This window comes from Euprymna scolopes, chromosome 39, assembly GCF_053919585.1.
Source record: "Euprymna scolopes isolate OS-2025 chromosome 39, ASM5391958v1, whole genome shotgun sequence".
NCBI classification, from domain to species: Eukaryota; Metazoa; Mollusca; class Cephalopoda; order Sepiida; family Sepiolidae; genus Euprymna; species Euprymna scolopes.
In genome coordinates this window covers 77094662-77115100 of record NC_136520.1, presented here as the reverse complement: position 1 = coordinate 77115100, position 20439 = coordinate 77094662, and the positions used below count along the sequence as shown (strand labels likewise).

General features: G+C 37.6%; 1 protein-coding gene across 1 annotated transcript in view; it reads left to right on the top strand.

The window, feature by feature from the left end:
• Positions 1 to 20439, top strand: part of LOC145263927 (uncharacterized) — a 262476-nt gene that overhangs the window by 98421 nt on the left and 143616 nt on the right. The window contains exon 10 of the mRNA XM_080121001.1: positions 3821 to 4043. Within this exon, the coding sequence (XP_079977127.1) occupies positions 3821 to 4043 (223 nt within the window). The remainder of the gene's footprint in view (positions 1 to 3820; positions 4044 to 20439) is intronic.

The window sequence follows — 20439 nt, the reverse complement described above, 5'->3', positions numbered from 1 at the left end:
AAAGCGAAAATGTATGTATGTATGTACGCTTTTCCTCGATGTCCACAAAAGACTTCTTTCAGAGAAGCGCTCGCTTGCTTCACAACTTAAAACTTTTTATATCATCTATAAATTGTAATATCTCACACTTAACCACGGAGCTCGCCCGTCTATTTAATTTTATTGACTTTCAAACGTTAATTATTCGACATTTCCCGCATCGGCACGCGTTACATTCGGTTTTCGGTATAAACAAAAAGCAAAACTCTACTCTAATTACTGGCCGAAAGCCAGTGGTCTCTAGAGAGCTAAGTAACGTTTGGTCAATGTCGACTTCGTCATATCAGACAGTAGCTTTCATTTCGAGACGAGACGCTCCCCCTAATAAATCGGGAGCGGGTTTTTAAAAAAAAAAAAAAAAACGATTTATTGACCTCATTAAAAACTGTCCCGCACAAAATGCTAACTGCTGAATACCTATCGCCGTCACGTCAATCAAAAACGCGCACCTGTTTTTTTTTTTCACACTTTACTATTTTCCAACTGCGCGTCAAGGCTTCGTTTTTTTTTCACGGGCACCTGTTTTTTTTTTCACATTTCGGGTTTTTTTCACACACGCCTACAAACACCCAGGCAACGCCAGGTACCCCTTGCTAGTCCCTAATAAAATTGTTTTGGAGATGGGTATATTTGCCGATGACACCACTCTCTATAAATAGGCATGAGGGGAAAACAAATGAACACATATCTAAGGAAATGTCAGAAACACTAGAGGATGACCTCCAGTCCGTAGTGGAATGGGGACAAAAATGGATGGTCACATTTAATCCTGCCAAGACTAAGCTTGTTTCCTTCAATAACTACAAATAAACCTCCTCTACCACCAATAGCAATGGTCAAGAACACATTGCTTGAAAGTACTTCTTTTAAACTCCTCGGCCTAGCGTTTACAGGGAACATGAACTGGAATAGATACATTAAGAGCATTGCCAAGGCTGCTGCAAGGAAGGTGGGCTCTCTCTGCCGTGCTAGAAAATTACTTACGCCTGAAAGTATCCTGTACCTCTATAAGGCCACCATTTACTCATGTATGGAGTACTGTTGTCACATTTGGGCTGGTGCATCTGCTGCTTGTCTCTCACTCCTGGACAAAGTTCAAAAGAGAGTTGTCAACCTGATAGGTCCTGAACTAGGCCTCTGTCCCATCAACGAAATGTTGCATCCCTCTCCCTGTTCTACAAATACTTTAATGGTGAATTCTCTGATAAGCTTCAAGCACTTGTACCTTCTTGACGTAACTACCCCTGACAAACAACTAAGTCCCACCACTTTACAGTAGAGATCCCTAGGTGTAAGAAAGTCTTTTACTCCAATAGTTTCTTCCCCAGAACTGCAAGTCTTTAGAACTCCCTTTCAGGATTCTGCTTTCCCAACTGTACTGATATGCAGAAGTTCATGTGTAATATGAACAAACATCTTGCTACTCATCTCCCTTCATAATGCCCCGCAAATTATGTCCCCGATTGTAGCCCCCTACTTCAAAGTGGCATTGTGCCTTGTTTGGGGTGAAAATTGAATTTAAAAAAAAAATCTGGTGATGGTTTTTAATTAAAACAAACTTTGTTTGGTACATTTTCTAGAGTATGTGAAAATATATTAAATTAGAATACAATTTTAACATCTTGATTTTATTCTTCGCAAGTGGATATAAAGATGGTGCAAAACTGTTCTGGGACAAGAATTCTAATCTTCGTCTAATATATAAAAGGCAAAATGTGTGTGAGTTTTTTGTATGTCCAAGAAAGGCTTTTTTTTTTTTCGCTGGGGTTCTCTGGCGGGGGTTATTATCACTTAGAGAACTTCTTATATATCCTGTAGATCATAATATGTACGAATTGCAAACGCGCGTTGGGGCTAAATTTATTTACAGCGAGTTTTACACAATTGTTGCTATTTCAGCCCCTCTTGTGTTGATTCGGCTTTTTCGTATAAAAGCGAAATTAGTGAAACTAAGGCACGGTTCTCAGCCTACAGGCCAGTAGCGTCCAGAGACAATTGCTTTCATTTGGACACTTCCCTAATAAATGGGGTAGCTGGTTTTCTCCAATGTGTTGAGGAAACAAAACCAGACAAAGTTGGGTAAAAAAAAAAAAAGAAAAAAAAACTCCAAACTATCCCACAGTAAAATTAAGCATGGATTTGACCTCATTAGACACGCACTTAAAAAACTGTCTCGACGAATAGCGTGATGTTTGACCTCAATTTGAACTCATTTACTTTTTAATCGCTAGATTTAACGTCTTACATTGCTTCTGTCGCTGTATTGTCAGCCTATTGGGCTCAAGGCTCCGGGTTCGAGCCTACCTGCCACCAACCCCACCTTTTTTTCTTTTAAAAATTGCTGACTGAAAATAGATTCTACTTTTTTATTTTATTTTTTATTTTTTTGTGTTGGATGTATGCATATCACCAGTTCTGTTGATTTTATTTATTAAAAAAAAAATTATTTATTTATTTATATTTATTTATTTATTTATTTTTTTTTATTTATTTATTTTTTTTTTTGCACCGAATTCTTTATAAAACATGTCTGATAGGAAACAGTAAAATGTGTGAAAACATTTTTACTTGGAAGTCAAAATTGATCAAGGCGTGAAAGCCACTTGGGGTTAAGTGGTAATGAATCTACGTTGGTTGTGTAGTAATCGTTAATGGTGTAAATTGGGTAGAAATTCATTATTTATGGGGACAGCTCAACAAGAACTTGTTTACATTCTACTTGAAGGTTACCCTGTTGTATTCAACCGGTAAGCATGCTAGCGGATCAGTGTTCCACAGGCGGGCAGTTCTGGGAAAGAAACTTTTTAACTGCGAAATGGTTTAGTGTGTTAATTGGATGCATCATGTGATTTGCTGCTGCAATTTATGTTGCTTCCGCTTGCCTTGTTTCCCGTGGCTTGATGATGTCTCACCTTTGTATAGTTTTTCGCATTTACGTAGGGTCTCGCATGATTTTTTTCTGTAGGGGGCTTGACTTGCACAAACTGTTTTCGGAGAATCAAATCCCTCCTGAATATTGTCCTGATTTCATATGCATTACATATTCTTTAAATATTTTCCAACAAGCCCTTCATGTATGGTATGCAATGAGTTTGAGTGGTGTCCTTTGGTGTCTCGTCCAGATTTCTTGGAGCTGATGTCACACTCTCTGGATAGTTCTTTCGGTGGAAGATTTTTTTCTTAAACTATCAATCTCCTCTTTATATGCATTGCTGTTACTACATATTACTTTTGCTTGGTATTTTAAGCAATGGATGATTTCTTTCTGTACACTATATGGATGGTGAGAGTTGAAGGATAGAGTTCACATGGTCCAGTAATGTTTGAACATCTTCCTGGTGGGGTCAGGGTATGAATGTAACTATCACAACTACCTTGTTGTCTTTAGTTGTGTTGATCCTAATGCCGTTTCCTCAAAGTATTCCATGTATGCATTGGTCAGTATTGGGGATAATGGTGATCCCATCGTTAGACCTTCTTCCTGATATTGGCTCCCATCATGAAGTATGTAGTTTCTCGTTAGACGGAATGAGAGCATGCTGCCCTCGTGAAGTACGGCAAGGGTTCTGTTGGAAAATCTGTAAATTTCTGAGTTTGACAATATACACCTAAAAAAGATTATAGGTTATAATAGCCCTAATTTAACTTAAACTTCCAATGGAATTTTCCAATTTCTTTTTACTTCTAATGTTGAAAATTATGTTTTTAACATTATTTTCAAGCACCTCCATCTAATCTTGCATTATATATACATTTCCACCCCTTTTTTTCGTCTTTACAGTAAGAAAAGTGGTTCTACCAAATCTTCTCCAAGATTAAAAAAAAATAATTCTCAGCCAACATCAAAAGCAAAGACGACTCACGAAAATAAATCCGACTCGCTCATCCTTAAAGAATCCTCATCGACCAACACTTCAGGCGTTGCCATCACGGAAACTGAGCACAGAGAGAAAGATCTGCAACTCAAGTGTTTTATTGCAACCGGGCTTTCAAACGTTGAAGTGGTAAGTCGATTTTTGTTCCGTAACTATTTTTGAGCTTTTATCTTTTCTGTAACCATTCATCATTTTATTGACCGTTGACAGGTTTTACCTCGTGATGCTGTAAACATTCACCATTTTATTGACCGTTGACAGGTTTTACCTCGTGATGCTGTAAACATTCACCATTTTATTGACCGTTGACAGGTTTTCATGATGCTGTAAACATTCACCATTTTATTGACCGTTGACAGGTTTTACCTCGTGATGCTGTAACCATTCACCATTTTATTGACCGTTGACAGGTTTTACCTCGTGATGCTGTAAACATTCACCATTTTATTGACCGTTGACAGGTTTTACCTCGTGATGCTGTAAACATTCACCATTTTATTGACCGTTGACAGGTTTTACCTCGTGATGCTGTAAACATTCACCATTTTATTGACCGTTGACAGGTTTTACCTCGTGATGCTGTAAACATTCACCATTTTATTGACCGTTGACAGGTTTTCATGATGCTGTAAACATTCACCATTTTATTGACCGTTGACAGGTTTTACCTCGTGATGCTGTAACCATTCACCATTTTATTGACCGTTGACAGGTTTTACCTCGTGATGCTGTAAACATTCACCATTTTATTGACCTTGACAGGTTTTACCTCGTGATGCTGTAAACATTCACCATTTTATTGACCGTTGACAGGTTTTACCTCGTGATGCTGTAAACATTCACCATTTTATTGACCGTTGACAGGTTTTACCTCGTGATGCTGTAAACATTCACCATTTTATTGACCGTTGACAGGTTTTACCTCGTGATGCTGTAAACATTCACCATTTTATTGACCGTTGACAGGTTTTACCTCGTGATGCTGTAAACATTCACCATTTTATTGACCGTTGACAGGTTTTACCTCATGATGCTGTAAACATTATGCCCCTCAAGTGTTAGGGAGTAAAAGAAAAGACATAAAAACTATTAAAAAAAAGGAAATAAGCTGAACAACGGTTAGTAGAGAGAGGTTCCACTTTGTCAACTAAGCTCCAACCCCTGTCCCATCGCCACAATGTTGCATCTCTGTTCCTGTTTGACAAATATTTTAATGAAATGTGTTCTGATGCACTCGTTGCACTTGTGTCCCTCGACATACATATCCCCGACAAACCCACTTAGCAACAAAATCATACCCCTTCACTGTTGAGGTCCTTAAATGTCAAACAGCTTTCTATTCTCGAATAGCTAGATTTTGGAATTCCCTTCCTGCTACCTGCTTCCTTGACTACTGATATGCAGGTTTAAATGTAACGCAACCTAACATCTTGTTAATCTTTCCTAGGCATTATCTCAAATAGTACCCCCTTATATCCAAGTGGCAATGTGCCTTGTTAGGGTGGAATGTGAGTAAAAAAACAAAGATAAGACAATGTGGAGAAAGTTGTTCACCACAGTACACAAAAGAAAGCTGAAATAGGATTGTTAATCAAGGTGTGGCAAACAAATGACTGAACATAGAAATCAATATATTTAGAGTTTATGGACAGTTTTAAGAGTGGCAATGAGATTTGCGTCAGTTTATGGACAGTCTTGAGGTTGTGATAGTTGAGGACAGTTTACAATTAGGGATAGTTGAACTAGACCGAGAAAGTTTTAGGAGGCAGAGATGAGCTGATGACAACCAACAGTAAAGAGGCTTTAAAAGATGACTTAAACGTTGGACGTTAGAGCTAGAGGGTCATTTTTTGCGATGGTATCACACGGACACATACATAGAGCTCAACTGATATCTACGAAATATGTCAGAATTTGTATTTTTCTGTATTTTCTCTTGCTTGTTTTATTTTTTATACTTGTGAACTTGTGTTTGCCTCCTTATCAGTCGCTTTCACTCATGGCAAATGTTAACGTGCAAATAAATTGACCACGTGTTCTTTCATTTTCTTCTTCTCTCTCTTTTCCTTTGATCTTGGTGCTTATATCATTTTGTGATGTCACACTCGCACTACTGTTTTAATGTTGACATGACATTAACTCGGCATGTGTATCATCAATATGCGTACATGTTGCAAGATTTTTGATATTGTTGGAAGGTTCTACTTAGACACTGGTGATAGGTACTGATGAATCAACTGGAGCCACGTTCTGCGAGTAACCAGAATTGCTCCATATTGAATCTTTTTGCTTTCCAGCACATAATTTTTTTTTTGGTATCAAAGCGAGAAAGATCTTTTGCTCTTTGCCTGCAAAATTATAAAATCCGAAACTTGTAAAGAATAGCTACACATTGGAAACTCTCCTGAAATTAAACATGGCTTTCAATTCAAGAGTATGTGTCCTGGTTTTCTCATTTTAGTGACTGAGGTAGCGACTACGTTACATTTTTTTTTTTTTTTTTTTTTTTTTTTTTACATTTTCACCCCAAACAAGACACATTACCACTTTGATATAGGGGGCTACTATCAGGGACATAAGCTACAGGGGTACTATGTGGGGAGTTGGGCAGAAAGATGTCGGTTCACGTTACACTGGAACTTCTGCATGTCGGTACAGTTGGGGAAGCAGGAACCCGGAAGTGAATTCCAAAGTCTAGCGATTCTGGGGAAGAAACTATTGGAGTAGAAGGCTCTCTTACATCTAGGGATCTCTACTGTGTAGGGGTGGGTTTTTGCTGCTTGTCGGTTTGTCGGGGGTATTTACGTCGAGGGAGTGCAAATGCTTGCAGTTCATCAGAGCATTCATCGTTAAAGTACTTGTAGAACAGGCAGAGGGATGCTACATTTTGTCGATGGGATAGAGGCTGAAGCTTAGATGACAGTTCAGGACCTATCAGGTTGGCGACGCTTTTTTGAACTTTGTCTAGGAGCGAAAGACTAGTAGCAGATGCACCAGCCCAAATATGACAACAATACTCCATACATGGGCGAATGGTGGCCTTATAGAGGTACAGGATACTTTTGGGCATTAGTAACTTTCTAGCATAGAGAGAACCTACCTTTTTCGCAGCGATCCTGGCAATGCTCTCAATGTAATTGTTCCAACTCATGTTTCCTGTGAGCGTTCGGCCGAGGAGTTTAAAAAGATGTACTTTCAGATATTATTTATCATTATTCAAACCATCTCATTAGCCATTATCCTCGAGGTGCTTCTATAAGTGGTAACTCATTAATAAAAAAGCCAAAATGAAACAAAGAATAAGTGGACTATTAAAATAGTTATTCGGTTTCAGTATTTAATGACCCACAAATTGTTGATATGCCATAAAATGTAAGATTGTTTTCTTCTTTTTCACTGTTTTTTTTATCTTTTTTAAAAAATTTTCTGTTTCCCTGCTATGTTGATCTTTTTCATTTTCTCTTTTTCCATTTTCCCTTTTTCCTCTTACATACTTTCCCTTGCTCTCCTTTCCTCTCACTCTTCTCCTTCCTTTCTTTCCTCTCATTCTTCCCATTCCTTTCCTTCCCTCTCACTCTTCCCTTTCCTTTCCTCTCACTCTTCCCTTTCTTTTCCTTCCCTCTCACTCTTCCCTTTCCTTCCCTCTTCCCTTTCCTCTCTCTCGCTCTTCCCTTTCCTCTCTCTCACTCTTCCCTTTCCTCTCTCTCGCTCTTCCCTTTCCTCTCTCTCGCTCTTCCCTTTCCTCTCTCTCGCTCTTCCCTTTCCTCTCTCTCGCTCTTCCCTTTCCTCTCTCTCACTCTTCCCTTTCCTTTCTCCTCTCTTACTCTTCCCTTTCACTCATTTCTTCCTCTCACTCCTCTCGCTCCTCTCTTCCCATTCCCTCCTCTTTCTCCTTTCGTCCCTCTCACTTCTTCCTCTCCTTTTCCTCTGACTCCTTTCTTCCCTCTTCTTCCTCCCTCCTTTTTCCCTCTCTTCCTCTTTTCCTTCCTCCCTCCTTTGTCGTTTTTTTCTCTCGTTCCTCCTTATTTTTTACTCACTGCTTTCTTCCTTCTTCCCTCCTCCTCTCGTTTTCACTCCTCTTTCTCTCTCCGTTATTATCACTCTTCCCTTCTCCTTCCGCTTCGCTTCGTTACTCCTCTTTCTACCTCTCCCATATTTGCTTTACCAAACTTTATTTCTCTCTAACCTTACAACCTCCATTCATTGTCCTATTTCTTCTCAGGTTCCATCTTATAATCCCGCCAGTCCATTCTACTCAACCCCTAACCCCTTTTTTCTCTATTCCTCATCCATCATTTAACCATATTCTCTATTGGTCAACTAAGACAGATGACCACTGACCAAGGCTTTCAAATTAATTGCTTTAGTCCATCCATTGTCAGACAAAGAACTCATTTTCTCACGCACACATGTCCGCACACATCACAAATAAGATGACCACTCCACACCAACCCAAACACTTTCTTCCAGTCACACCTATGCTAAACATTAGGTTAATTATTTGCACTCAAACAAAGGTCAAAGGTCAACTCCTCTTCCTGTTAATTACTTTTAGAATAATGAATGTCACAAATGTCGGACATATTCTGTAATTCTTCATTTTCCCTGATTTTGTCTTGTATGAACATATACAATATCTGTTGATGGTCATCTTCTTTAGTTCTTAGTTAAGATATTGACTAAGAAGGATTAGTAAAAGAAAAAAAAAGTTGCTACCAATAAGTTCATGGATTCCTAAAAGCAAAGCAGTCATGAACAGTCAGATGAAAAGATTAACACTGAAAACAGCATAAAAATCCGACAGAAGTGCTGAATTTTACCCGACTTTAGATTAGTATTTTAACAATAGCAATAACTAGCAGAACCCGTGGAAATTCTACGGTAGTTAAAATTTTTTTTAAACGCATTATAAATAAAATATAAAATAAAACAAATAATGAATTTAAAATAAGTTTTTAGCAAATTATTTTGGAATGTTTTGAAGTTAAATAGAATTTATTAAAAAAAAAAATGTTTTTTCAATGAAAATTCAACACACAACACATTGTTTTTTTTTTTCTAAATAATTTTTTTATCTATATATATAAAAGCAAAAATGTGTGTGCGTATGTATGTTTGTGTGTTTATATGTGTCGCAAAAACTTTCAACACAGGCCATGGATTTTCACTAGATATCATTTTAAAGCTCAAACCTTCACCCAACAAATATCGAAAAATTGACCAAAAACATTAATTCCTTCACCCTAAAATCACCAGTTTTGTACAGGGAGGGTGTAGCAAAAAATCGTTCCTTCATTTTCCCTTTTCCACGACTACTGCGACCATTACATGTTTGACCTAGAAAACGTTTGTTAGTTTAACGTGCTGTTTTTAAACGTTTCATTTTGTCACTACTTAGTTGTTTGTCTCTTTGGTGTATGCGTAACGTGTCAAGCTTTTTTTTTTTCCCGCCTTAGCCTCGAGGCTTCAGGTTCAAGCCCACCTTCCAACCAAAATTTTTTTTTTTTTTCTAACACTGGGGCTTTTTCTTTCGCTTATTCTTTAGTTTACCCCTCCCCCTACACACACAAGTTGTTATCTTAAGATTGCACATTTTCTTTTCTGATTTGGTTTTTCCAATTTTTTTTAACAGGATTATTACTACCCCCCCCCCCCCCGTTAGTATAGATTATAAAGGAACAGATATCAATTCATTTGCTCACTTTTTTTTATAATAATAATAATAATAATATATATATATATATATTATAATAATATAACATCTATATATATAAAAGGCAAAATGTGTGTGACCATTTCGTGTATGTCTGGCAAAGGCTTTTCTCGCACACTGTCCCGGGTTCGTTACTATCGCTTAAAACTGTTTATATAGGTCCTATATAATAATATCTAGGAATTAGGAAAGCGCGTAGCGTATAGGTTTATTTATGTCAATTTTTACAAAATTATTGCTATTTTGGCTTCTTGCGTGTTGATTGGGCTTTTTAGTATAAATAAAGTGAAACTAAACTCAAACGGACGTGTTCGCGGCATTGCGCTGGGAAAAACGTCCAGAAGCAATCAGCTTTGATCAATCTTGTATATCAGACAGTTGCTATTCAATCTGGACAATTGGGAGCTGCTTTCCCCCTCCCCAACATCTGTTGGGGGAAAAAACAGTCAAATATCGGTAAACAAACCCAAACGCTGCGTGACTTCTAATTGACCTTCGTAATTAGGTCAAATGGAAGCAGCGGAGTTAACTTTTATTTCGCACGCCTGTTTTATAGTTAAATAAATAAATTCAAACATATCTACGCTGTATGTCGCGGTGGCCCAATGGTAACACGTCGCACGTTTTTTGTTTTTTTCACACATTAATTTCCAACTCAAGGGTACGGGTTCGATCCTCATACTCACCTATCACCCCCGGAGTTTTGATTTATCTCAAGACACCCGGGCATCGCCGGGTACCCCCCGCTAGTTTATATATATAAAAGCGAAAATGTATGTGTGTATGTTTGTGTGTCTGCTAAAAACTTTCGACAGAACAAAAATTCACAAACTCTGATTCATATTGAAGCTCTATCCTTCGCACAAAAAATATCGAAAAATTGGCCAAAAACGTTCATTTTTTTCATTCCAAAATCGACAATTTTCAACAGGGGGTCAACAAAAACAGTCCTCTCGTGACAACGACCGGTTCTACGCATGCGTCAGATGACGTCATGACTTGATTTACTTTAAATAGTGGAAGAACTGTAACTTTCATGTACGTCGCGTTAGCTCAGTTGGTTAGCACGTTTGTTCGTTATCTAAACGTTTTAGGTTCGAATCATGGTGTGAGATGTGTTTTTTTTGTTTCGATTTTTTAAATTTAAATATTGAACCAGTGTTATTCAAGCCATTTTTCATTTTTTTTTAACGTTCGTTTTTCTGGGATTTTTTAATTTATTTATTCTTAGGTTTTCATTAACCCCTCACCCCCCGACCACACACACCGAAAAACAACCGGGCAACACCGGGTACACCTCGCTAGTATAAATATAAAAGCGAAAATGTGTGTGTATGTATGTATGTATGTTCGCTTTTTGTGTATGTCTGTAAAAGGCTTTTTTCCGAGAAGCAGTCGGTCGGCTCACAACTTAAAACTTTTTATATCACATATAAATCATAATATTTATGAGTTAACAATGGAGGTCGCCTGTCTATTTAATTTGCTTGACTTTGAAAAGATAAATATTCAACACTTTTCGCTCGCCGCATGTGGATTAGGTTTTTTGTATAATAAAAGCGACACTAATTCTGGCAGTATTTTTCCGGTCGCGATTGCTGGAAATGTCCGAAAGCAATCAGCTTTGATCAATGTGGAAATATTTTCCTTATATCAGACAATTGCTATTCAATTTGGACAATCCCCTTTTTATGGGGAGCTGGTTTCCTCCACAACATCTTGGGGAAACAGAAAATAAATAAAAAAATCTGCCCTGCAGTAAATACTGGCCCGCAATCAAAGTTGACCTCATTAACTCATTAAAATGTGCACATGCCAATTCTAAATAGTTAAATAAATTCAAATGTTTCCGTTAGTATTTCGCGGTGGCCCAATGGTTAACGTCACACATTTTTTTTTTTTCACACTTTAATTTCCAACTTCGCCTCAAGGGTTTGGGTTCGATCCTCATACTTACCTACCAAAACTTTTTTTATTTATTTTAATTTACCCAAAACCACACACACCTACAAATACCCGGACAACGCCGGGTACCCCCCCCCCAGTAAATAATAAAAAAAAAAAAAACTTAGTCTCCTCTGAACATGACTTTTGTTTTTTAATTATAAAATAAAATTGCCAGTTTGAAACTGTAAACAGACAGCCATGTTTTTTTTTGTTTTTTTTTTTTTTTTTTTTTAAATTTTTTGGTTTTAATGATTTTTAACTGATATAGGCCAACTATAAAGTGAGGTAATTTGTTTTTTATTAATTAATGTTTGCCATGATGTATTTTTTTTTTTTGTGACACTGGACATACAGACAAGTAAATTAATAATTGGATAATACGTATTAAAATTAAAGTTTGTTGAGTATATCTAAAAATCAATGAGTCTACTACTTTATAAAAGAATAACAAAGCACAGTAAATGAAATTTTAAGCATATATATATATATATATATATATATATATATATATATGGGGAAAGTTAAAAGATGTAGATTCTTTAAGAGGAGACTTACTGAGATAATGATGAATAATATTGGAACGCATGCCTAACAGCCTACCATGGCAAATTCTGTAACCACTTTATATGCAACCTATTTCCACCATATCGGCAATCTTCTTTTTCTATCGCATTAATTACTGTAGTTCTATCTCCCTCCTTTCCTGGTCCTGGATATGACTTTAAACTATATCCAGTGGTGAGGCCCCAGCTTGCGGGCTTTGGGGAGTGTGGAGCAACCCCTTAATTGCCATTGCTCCCAGATCCATTCTGACCCGGAGTGGTAGTACCTGTTAGGGTCCTAACTATGGGTTAAATAGAAACCGACTTGAAAACAACAAATATGTTCTATTAAAAATTTTTCTTCAAAATCACTGGATTCGGCATTAAATAACCTGAAAAGGGTTGATATGCCGTAAAACAAAAACGACCAAAACGACCAACCCTCTCTTCCTCCACAGTCTCTATTTCACTGCTAATGTAGTTATCATTAGACATTTCATCTTCTCTCCTCTTCTGATAAGAAGCATTAGGCTTCGAGATACCATGGGCTCGGGGGTTAGGGCATGTCCACGAAAGGCTTTTTGTGTCGGGGTTTTTGCGTCGGTTAAATTTGGGGAGAGGTTTTCTAATACTTCCTAGATCATAATATCTCAGATTTGTAAACAGACACGGTTTCTTTCATTTTTTTTTTTTTTTTATCGAGTTTTAAAAAATTCCTGCCGTCCCTTTCTGTCGGCTGTTTGTTTGTCTTTTTCGTATAAATAAAGCGAAACTAATCAAAATTCCCAGCCTTCGCCCAGGTAATATCTGTTGTGTAAGTTGTTCTTGGTCAGTGTAGGGGAAACCCTTCCTACTGAGACAATTCTATGCTTTTCCCTCCCACATTAAAAACGACCTTTGTAGGAAGTTTAAAAGCAACACCATTTCTGCAATTTTGATTGGCTACATTAAATTTGAATGCTTAACACTTCCGGGCGCGTCATGGAGTAGCGGTAAGATGTCGGGTTTTCTTTCGCTTTCTTTTCTGCCTTTGTGTCACAGGTTCGAGCCTGTCTGTCTGCTACTACGTTTTTTTTTTTTTTTTACACCTACAAACACCCGGGCAACGTCGGGCACGTTATATAAAATTTAAAAAAATTTCTTCATTCTATGAGGTTTAACAGCTAGAAATTTCCAGGTTGGTAAAAATGAAAAATTATTATTTAATTATAATTACAAAGCCCCCTAAGAATACTTAAGGGTGAGCTCTGTTTGCAGAGTTATAACTAAGGCAATCAACTTGCGTCTACGCAATGTTCACAACTTCCACTCGTGCGAACACTCTAGATTGTCTAATGTATTGTTGGTAAAAACTGAATAATTATTTAATTATAATTTTATACGTGTGTATGATAATACTCCTGTAGATTTCAACGTATGACGTCTGTCACAACAACGGAAATTCACACAGATAATTTGTTTACAATGGTGAAGGCTTTGTGCAGAACCAACCACACTTTTTGGTACAACTGCTAATCTCAGTCAATGCAATGGCTGCCACAAGACAGAGCAAACAGTAGACCTCAAGGTTTTCCATCAGTTTGCCATCTTAATGCGTGTCTTAATGAAGATTGAAGTTGCATTTCTCCCACGTTAATTAAACGCGTCCTCAGATAGTAACCTGGAAAATTCTACGCCCTGGCACGATACATACAAATCGTCATCCATGTGTTACTCACCATCATTGCTAAACTTTGGTGATCTCGAGAGGACCGGTGTGTCAACGTGATATGATGATTGCAACGTCTTTCAGACGAGTGCCATTCCCTCAGACACTGAAAGTCTATGAGCCCGAAAATGACCTTTTTTTCTTAGTCCTGCCGGCAAATTCACACGCTCAAGCAGACATGACACTGAAGACGGTCATTGGTATACATACATATATACATACACAAATACAAACACACATATACATACATACACACATATACATACATACATACATACACACATACAAATACGTACACACGCATACATTTACCTACATAAATATATATACACACATATATACATACGCATATACATACACATATGGTGAGTGTCACTTCTTGACAAAAGACCATCTTTCCCTTGCTTTATTGTTGATTATTCATTCATTTTCATGTACTTTTGAAATATTGTTTTTTTAATTATTTTATGTATATATATACATGTATACACACATACATATATACATGTGGAGATGTGATCAAGATGCATCAACTTTTATCTACTGTGGGAACGAAGGTGGCTCTTCAGACCAGCCCTGCTCTTACACAGTCTGTTGCAAGGTCACACTTAAGCTGAGATTGAGAGATGCCAACTGGTGCTGCTCTACTGTGAATGTTCATATGACGCTTCAGGCTTCCACTCGATTTACAGACCACAGAGGAAACAGAACATCTGTGCCCCGCAGTGTTTTCCCTATTGAAGAAAGATTGATCTCCATGTGAACGCTTGTGGCTAGCTAGGCCAGCTCTGGATAAAGTCATTTTACCGCATAAATCACAGATGTGGTTCTGCACAAAAGCCTTCGACAGACCTGATATATCTGACAGATTTTTCTTCCGGATATCATGCTTCATTTTTGCATGCTCATATTTTTTCTTCTCAAAGCTATCACAGCCATGATAGACCAAAGAGCGCCACTTTTTACGATCATTGGAAGCACTTCCCCAACTGAACACGTCAATTCCAAGAGCTTTAAGATTATCTTTGATGTTATCCCTAAAGCGTTTCCTAGGTTTATGTTGTGGACGCTTTCCTTGTGTAATTTCACCATAGAACAGGCGCTTTGGCAATCTCTCATTATCCATCATTGTCAGATGTCCAGCTCACCTCATCTGGTTGCGTATAATCAACTTCTTGATACAAGGTACGTCAGCTCGCATGAGAACATCCATATCAGGTATAAAAGAGTTCCACCTGATGCCTAGAATGTGTCTCAGAAATTTCTGGTGCACTCTCTCCATGACTTTTATGTGTCTACCATAAGTTGTCCATGCCTCAGAAGCGTAAAGCAAGGATGGTAAAATACAAGATTGATAGACACTGATCTTTGTATGAAGATTTATATCCCTGTCAGACCACACTCGCTTCTCTAAGCCTTAGTGGCACGCTGTATCCTATAGTTGACCTGAGCAACCAGGGTTCCGTCTTTGGCAAGAGTACTACCCACAAATGTGTCAACCACGGCAAGTTTTTGGTTGTTGACAAAAATATTTGGTTCCACATACAAATCACCGGGTGGAGGTGTGAACATGACCATAGTCTTCTCAAGACTAATAGTAAGCCCAAAAAACGCACAGGCCCCTGAAAACAGATCCATGATACCCTGCATATCCTTCTCACTATGGGCTACGAGATCGGCGTCATCTGCATAAAGCAATTCACGCACCAGGTGCTGAAAGGTCCTTGTAGAAGCATGAAAACGACGAAGATCAAAGACCTTACCTGTGGTTCTGAAACGCAAACAAACCCCCAGAAAACATCCCCTAAAGGCATAGGAAAGCATAGTTGCAAAATAAATAGAAAAAAGATATCACCCTGCTTCACACCATTGTCAACAGATGGGTTCTGATAGGCATCCATTGAAGTTCAGACGAGCCTTCATATTAGTGTGGAGCTCCCTGAGTAATCGTAGAAATTGAGGTGGGCATCCGAACTTCCCCAGAATTATCCATAGGGCATTTCTGTTCACCGTATCGAAAGCCTTGGTCAAATCAACAAAAACCTGATAAAGCGGGACACAGTGTTCAGTACATTTCTCCTGCAACTGCCGAGCAGAGAAGATCATGTCCGTGCTTCCTTTGTCCGGACAAAAACCACTTTGGCTTTCTGGAATGACGGATGGACAAATATACTTTAACAATCTATTGAGTAAAACTCTGGAAAATACTTTGCCAACTGCTTCCAATAAACTTATACCACGATAACTTCCACAGTCAGTCCTGGACCCCTTTCCCTTGTACAGTGATATAAGAATTGCATCAACCCAATCCTGATGGACGGGAACACCCTTCCAGACATCAGTGATAAGATGAAGAATTTCATGAACAAGCTTATCACCCCCATGTAAGAGGACTTCCACAGGAATACCATCAAGCCCTGGAGCCCTCCCAACGTTCACTTCCTTGATTGCATCTCTAATTTCATTCTCAGATGGGAACTCAGACATTTCATGGATAAGCTTCTGTTGGGAAAAAAATTCATTGATGACATCCTCATCGACATTAGAGGGGTTGTCAAAGAGATTAGAATAATGCTCATCCAACGAAGGAGAATCTTGTTAGGATCCTTTATAAGGGCAATTCCATCACTTAAGAGTAGGGGAGATGTAGTGTTTGATGACCAAAAGCTTTTTTAAGCAAATGGTACATGCGTTTGAAGTTTTTACGATCAAAAGCCATCTGGATTTGGTTGGCGAGTTTAGCCCACCACCGATTCTTCATTTGACGGAGTCGCTTTTGGAGAAGACCCTTGTTTGCTTTAAGTGATTGTTGGAGGGACTCTCGACCTCCATGAAAGGCAGACAACATTTTATGATGCAACTCATTTTTAGCAATTAAGAGTTGAGTTATTTAATCAAACCAATCCTGATGTTTAAATTTGCGGAAGCCAAGAACATCTACACTTATTTCATGGTGTATTTTTAAAATGCATCCATGACCCATCAAAATCAGTAGAATTAACTACGGATCGAAGCTTTTCACATACACTTGGACCATCCAGCTTGAACACATCAACCCGCCTGGGAATCTTAACACCACCCGACCTACATTTCCTCCTTATACAGATTTTCAACTTCCCACGTACCAAAAAGTGATCTGTGCCGCATTCAGCTCCATGCATAACATGCACACTACAGACGTCCTGCAAATCTGCCTTCCTGGAAATAATGTAATCAATCAAGTGACCTTGTTTTGAATGAGGATTAGTCCAAGTAAACCTATGGACCTCTTTGTGGCTGAAGAAAGTGTTACAGATAGCAAGGTCAAACTGAGTGCATAGATGGAGAAGATGCAGACCATTACTGTTGACTTTACCTACACCAAACCGGCCAAGTGAGTCCCAGGTGTGATGATCCTTGCCAACCCTTGCATTTAGATCACCCATGAGTAAGATCTTCTCAGATAAAGAAATAGAGGAAATGGTACGACTGAGATCTTGGTAAAACGCTGTGATGGTGTTTTCATCATGACCCATGGTAGGGGCATACACAGATAAAATTGTCATATACCTACTGTGTGCCACAGGGAAGCACATCATCATAATTCTGTCACTTACACAGATTGGCTGTTCAATCTTCACCAAATCAGAACGCACTGCAAAGCCAATTCCACCTTCTCGTCTCAACCCCGATGTTTTTCCTTTCCAAAAAAAGGTGTATCCCGAGCCCACTTCCACCAATTGATCCTCACCACTCAATCGTGTTTCAGACAATGTCTATGCTGTACCTAGTGAGCTCTGGCAACAATAGCTGTCCTACACCGAGGTCTTTCACTATCCAGGACATCTAGCAAAGTTCTCACATTCCATGTAGCAACAGTTAGGTTATTTCTCTCCTGATAAAATTTTAATTTTCCTTGTTTATTATTTTTTTTTCAACTTTATCTTGTTTCTACTGCATATATAGAGCAGCCACCGACTGCAGGAAGCCGACCAGGTACTAAAAGGGTAGACAATTTATAGGTCACCTTTTCTAGATCCTTCCCAAATTCATGGGTGAGCAGTGTATGTACACATACATGCATACATACAGATGTACGCAAACATACATATCATCATCATTATCTATGGCAGAAATGTGAGTCTTATAAACAAACTTTTTATTTAAAATAAAAAAGTTCAGGCGTCTTTAATACAGATCAGTTGGATTTTTGTTTTTGTCTGATTCCGACATCCATTTGTTAAGTTGCACAAACTCTTCAAGTGACTTTCTCTTCTACAATGTGACATATATGTATATATACTCACTATATTGGGGAGCGAAATAACAAACTGCCGCTAGCAGTACAAAGTAATGCTCTTTGAGTAAACAAATAGAGCTTAGGCGTTTGGACAATGTTTAAACATTATAATTTAACATACCCATCTTAGCAGCAGCCAAATAGCATAAGAGTGAGAAGCGCAGACTGGTTCCTAGGCGGTCAAGATTACTTCCTAGCTTGAGGTAGTTGTCTGGTCTAGCAGCACTGATGAGCTGTGTTACAGTGAAACATTACTATTTGTGGGTGACTATGAGGAAAATTTACAGACAAAACAATCTATCTTCATCAATCGAAAAAACTTGTGTAGATTTAAAATTAGTTTCTGGCTGTCAAAAAACAAAATCTTCCATTTTCTCTAAACATAGTTTTTTTTTTTCCCCCCCCACTTTTACCCTTTTTCATTAATGTTGCTTAATTAACCCCATCGTCAACTTCTTGTATTTCAGACACGTTTGTGTTTTTAGGTTTTTATTTTTCATTTCATTTTATTTTATTTAGTTTTGGCATGTTTTAGGTTTTTGTTTTATTGTTATCTTAATTTTTTTTGCTTTTAGGTTTTATTTTTTATTTTATTTTGTGTTAAGGCATGTTTTTGCTTTTTTGTTTCCTCTGTATTTTTTCTTCTTTACTCCACGTTAGTTTTCCCTTTTTTGCCCCCCTCCCCCCGTCTCCTGCGTGAAATTAAATTATGTTCTGTTTTTGTTTTTCAACCAGCTGTATTTGAATTTACTTTTGTCGAGTGGCAAATTTGTGTAAGTGTGTAGGTTTCTGTAACTATAATGTTGAATTCCAAGCATCCTATATTCATAGGCAGAGGTAACTTAAAAGCAAATTGGACCAAGTTTCCTTCTACATCTAAGAGTCCCAGTTCAAAATTTGGTGATGCCCCAATTCGGAGTCTTTGCGGAGTGTGAAATTGTAGGTTTTGTGAATACTTTCAAGAGATTAGATAGGCCTACAAAACTTAATAAACTTGTTTTTTTTTATCTGTTCAGGTACTCCCTTCTACTAGAAGGATGATTAAAGTGATCCGATTCTTTCTTCAAGTTCACCAGGATAAGGATAGGACCTTAAATTGATTTGACACTTATGTAGAACACGAACCGTGCTGGAACAACGGTGTTATGTAGCAATCCATTCGTTACTGTTCTGTATCTTCATCGTTAATAATTGCTTTCTCTCTAGCTATGCTAACAGATGGCAGTTCTTTTTATTTCTTTTTTTTATGGCGGCTTCAAATAACCAAAAGTTTTAGACCAATCAGAAAAAAGGTTAATTATTTATTTAAAAAAAAAAAATTTTGTCTTTTTTTTTTTCTTTTTTATTTTTCGTTTATATTTAATAAAAATATCAGACTTACGACAACACAAAATCACCTCAAAGTTGTCATACCTCCAATGTCACTCTAAACCAGAGTAGTCGCCATCGTCGTCGTAGTATGTGTCAGGGTCTCTTCTATAGATTAAATAAAACTTTATTAGGCAATGAAACCCCTTTTTGGAGCTTCTTAGAGTATTAAAGAATAGCAACTCAGCATGGATGTGGCGCTAACGTACAAGTTTTATTAATCGAGGATAAAGCGCAGAAACTGGAATGGTATCCTCCTCATGATCATGATGATGACATTGCTCTGGATCCAAGAATGGAACTGCTGGCTATGAAGCACTAAAATTGTTTCATACTTATGATTATTTAATTCAATAAGTGTTTTTATTTAAATATAATTTAATTATTTTATTCTTTAGTCCTCACATTCTACGAGTTATGTTTTGGCAAAGGGGAAAGAATTGCTGTTTCTTGAGTTGGAATCTATCTAACACTTATTGTTGGCAAGCTTTTGGCCTTGAAGTGGTATTTAAAATTTTTCTTTGTTAGTTTCTTTACATCAAGTGGCTTCATGCATTGTCTGGAGAGATTCCCATAATAATAATATGTTTAGGAATATTAGTAAAGTTTTTGTGGTTAGCATTTGTGTTCAAATGTTCCTTTCCAGCCTTTTGTATAAATTTGTGTAAAACCTACCAAGATATTAATGTTTATGTGAATGCAACACTTTGTTTTGTGTTTGTAAAAAAACTTATTAAACGTCAAAGAATGAGAGTTCATATAGAGACGTTGTTTTAATTTGAATAACTCTCATTCTGTGACGTTATTCTCACGTTGCCCACGCACAGTTCAAACATTTCAAAATACAATCGCTAGAAACAACGCGCGGCTCTTTAGACTTCTTTCTCCAAATTTACAACATGGCAAGGAAGAAGAAAAGAAAAAAAAGAAACAAAGAACACATTGAAGATGAAATATATTTGTGATAA